Source organism: Colobus angolensis, unplaced genomic scaffold, assembly GCF_000951035.1.
Source record: "Colobus angolensis palliatus isolate OR3802 unplaced genomic scaffold, Cang.pa_1.0 Scaffold142, whole genome shotgun sequence".
NCBI lineage: Eukaryota > Metazoa > Chordata > Mammalia > Primates > Cercopithecidae > Colobus > Colobus angolensis.
Genome location: NW_012114511.1, coordinates 3,510,449 through 3,514,335, shown reverse-complemented (window position 1 = coordinate 3,514,335; position 3,887 = coordinate 3,510,449). Strand labels below are relative to the sequence as shown.

Genomic DNA, 3,887 nt, shown 5'->3' with positions numbered 1-3,887 from the left:
AAAAAAAAAAAGAGGAGTACGAGAGTACGATGGGGAAGGCTGCAGAAGAGCAGGTAGAGTTTGTGGGGAGAGGGGAAGCCCTGGATTAGGAGTGGGTTTATTCAGGACAGGCTTTCTTTTCCTCCTATATCCACTACCTTCCTTGTCAAATCAGGGTTTTCCGGGGTTCCTATGGAGCCTGGGCTGCAGGCGTGCAGAGGGCCCAGCCCAGTGACTCCGTGCCCTTTCCCCCTAGACTCAGACCTCTGCCTCAAGTTTGCCATGCTGTGTACTCTCAATGACAAGTGTGACCGGCTGCGCAAGGCCTACGGGGAGGCGTGCTCTGGGCCCCACTGCCAGCGCCACGTCTGCCTCAAGCAGCTGCTCACTTTCTTCGAGAAGGCCGCCGAGCCTCATGCGCAAGGCCTGCTACTGTGCCCATGCGCACCCAACGACCGGGGCTGCGGGGAGCGCCGGCGCAACACCATCGCCCCCAGCTGCGCGCTGCCACCTGTGGCCCCCAACTGCCTGGAGCTGCGGCGCCTCTGCTTCTCCGACCCGCTTTGCAGGTATGTGATTTGGGAAGACAGGGTGGGCAGGGATGTGGCACACGCCACTCCTTCCTGGCCATGTTCCTGTGCTGAGCAGGTCTGACCCTCCCAGGGAACCGTGGACCCATTGGCTGCTTTACCGAGTAGCTACCTTGGATATTTTGTGAAAGTCTTTTCTCAAAAAGAATATGTTTCTTTTTTCTTTGCTGTAAAATCTCAGGAAATATAAAAATATATTTTAAAAAATCATTCAAAATTCTATCACCTGAAGATAATCTACCATACTTTGGGAAGCATTTCCTTCCAGTCATTTTTCTATCCAGATAACAAAAGTAAACATTCTGGGAATATATTTGTGCCTTACTTTTCTTCTCTTATGGCACGTATCTCATGAGCATTTTTCCGTGGAGGTGGTGTGGGGTAGTGGTAAGACGGGATCTGAAGTCAGACAGGTGTGAATTTAAATCCTGGGTCTCTGTGATCTTGAGCGCATCACTTAACCTAAAAATTCCATCACTAAACCTAAGGTTCCATTTAGTCTCCTATAAAAACTGGGATAATAATGCAGACCTCATGGGATTCTGGTGAGAGTTAAATTACATAATTTATATAGAGTGGTGTAGAGTACTGGTGAAGAGTAAGTGCTTAATAAATGGTAGTGCTTATTTTTTCACTTACTGTCCTTTAAGAACTTTTTTCTTTGTTTTCTTTTTCTTTCCTTTTTTTTTTTTGAGATGGAGTCTCGCTCTGTTGGCCAGGCTGGAGTGCAGTGGCTGGATCTCAGCTCACTGCAAGCTGGGCTACAGGCGCCCGCCACTTCGCCTGGCTAGTTTTTTTGTATTTTTTAGTAGAGACGGGGTTTCACTGTGTTAGCCAGGATGGTCTCGATCTCCTGACCTCGTGATCCGCCGGTCTAGGCCTCTCAAAGTGCTGGGATTACAGGCATGAGCCACTGCGCCTGGCTAATTTTTGTATTTTCAGTAGAGATGGGGTTTCACCATGTTGGCCAGGCTGGTCTGGAACTCCTGACCTCAGGTGATCCACCCGCCTAGGCATCCCAAAGTGCTAGGATTACAGCTGTGAGCCACCACACCTGGCACGCCATTGCATTTTTAGTAAGAATTTGCTAGGTTATGCTATTGTAACAACCAGTTCCCAAATCTCTGGCTTTCAACAACAAAAATGTATTTCTTGCTCATGTTACACATCTGCTGGAGGCTTCTATGAGTTGGCCTTGTCTCTGTTCTACTTGTCTTCTTCACGGAGGATCCAGGCTGGTAGAGGAGAAAGAGTAGCAGCAGAACCACGTGAGGGTTCTTAAAGCTTCTGCTCAGATGTGATTTACATCACTTCAGCTCACAATCCACAGGCCAGAGCAAGTCACATGGCCAAGCCTGCCATCAGTGGGGTGAGGAAGTATACGCCTCTCACAGGGAGTGTGAAAGTTACATGGCAACAGGTGGGGAAGTATAATCCTCCCAAGGGGTGGGGAACAAATAATTGGAAACAATAATACAGTTTGCCACACTCCTTGTTCCCTGTTTTCTACTCCTCATCCTAATCACTTCTCTTTCTGAACTTCCTCGGAGGCTTCTCCCTGAATCCTCTTGCCTCCCTACACTGTGTGCTGATAAGTGCGATGGTGCTCAGCATATTTATTTATCTCACTTATACCATGGTGCTCAGCACACAGTGTGCTCAACAAATGGTAGCTCTTATTATTCTTATAGTTTATTGGTGGAACCCAGCCTATACCTTATGGCCCTGCATTTTTCTTGTTTCTGCACAGCTTGCAGCTGGTTAGGTAGAGGCTGTGCTTTTCCTTTTCTCCACAGGGCTTTGAGGTCTGAGCCAGCAGCTTCAGCCCCTCCCACCTACCCCACCCTGGTCCTCAGCATTTTGGTGCTCCCCACCTTGTCTCTAGGTAACTATGAGCTGGATGTCTCCCCCTATGAAGACACAGTGACCAGCAAACCCTGGAAAATGAATCTCAGCAAACTGAACGTGCTCAAACCAGGTGTGGAGGGCAATTAGGCTCGGGAACCAGAGGCTGGGGCTGGACCCTAGAGGAAGGGTGGCTGGGGAGGGGCACAAGTTGGGGGGCTTATAAGGGGAAAGTTTCTAGCCTACCAGGTGACTAAGGAAGACTGTGTCAGGCTGGAAGTGTGAGCTCTGGGGCATGGTCTGGTCTCACAGGTGTCTCCAAAGGACAGCAGTTATTAGTGAGGCCATTGAAGAGAGCCCATTAGGGCTCCCTGTTTCTACAAGGCGGGCCCCTGCAAAGGGTGTGGTGGGAGTGGCAGCAGCCCCAGGAAAAATTGTGCTGAAATGGAGTATTTACTTGCATTCAAGGCAGCTGGGAAAGTAGCATTTTTGTCCCTGAAGACTAGGAAATTGCTGTTTTCAACCATTCTAATGGGATGGGCGAGGTATTGGGCAGGAAAAGAGAGTGTGATTCTGCACGGGGTGACTCGGGGTGGGGAGCCATCAGTCTGGCAAGGACTGTGATGCATGTTTTTCAGGAAAGTGAGACTATGAGTTAATTGGGGAAAAACATACACACATGCTTTTTGAGAAAGATGTGAGCTTTGCTGTATAGTCAGTTTTTTATCATTAGAATTAGAATTTTGAGAAAAAGGCATAGAGTTTCATGCATGAAAAACTCTTAGTGACAAGCTTAGCAAATAACCTGTTGCAATTACTTGATTACTGTGGCTGCTGGAATATTCTGTTAATAGAAATATCACCATAATTTCCTAAGATTCAGAGTATGGGGAACAGAGTATACATGAATCAGTAAATGAAAGATGGGCAGGTGACATTAAAATGGAACAGGATAGGTGCAGATGAAGCCAAAACCAAACCAGAAACCTAAACTGGAATGTGGCTGCATGTGTTTTGGACAGTTCTGAAAGTGCTTCAGAATGTTGCAGGTACTCTGGGTTATCATTTCTACCATAGGCTCTCACAGCGCAGCACTGAGGAAAGAGGTGTGGTTTTCTGAGCTTTCTGGCTGCTTGAATTCTAGATAAATGGGTGTTCAATGCATATAGATGATGATAGTGATTATTCTTATTATTTTACCTAGTCAAGATGAGGAGTTGGGCCGGGCACGGTGGCTCATGCCTGTAATCCCAGCACTTTGGGAGGCCAAGGCGGGCAGATCTCCTGAGGTCGGGAGTTCAAGACCAGCCTGGCTAACATGATGAAACCCCGTTTCTACTAAAAATACAAAAAAATTAGCTGGGCGTCATGGCGCGTGCCTGTAATCCCAGCTACTCGGGAGGCTGAGGCAGGAGAATTGCTTGAACCCAGGAGGCGGAGGTTGCAGTGAGCTGAGATCGCGCCACTGCACTC

At 48.0% G+C, this 3,887-nt stretch overlaps 1 protein-coding gene across 1 annotated transcript in view; it reads left to right on the top strand.

Moving 5' to 3' along the window:
- GFRA3 (GDNF family receptor alpha 3) overlaps positions 1–3,887 on the top strand; it is a 24,058-nt gene that overhangs the window by 3,234 nt on the left and 16,937 nt on the right. The window contains exon 2 of the mRNA XM_011935363.1: positions 236–570. Coding sequence (XP_011790753.1) covers positions 236–570 — 335 coding nt within the window. The remainder of the gene's footprint in view (positions 1–235; positions 571–3,887) is intronic.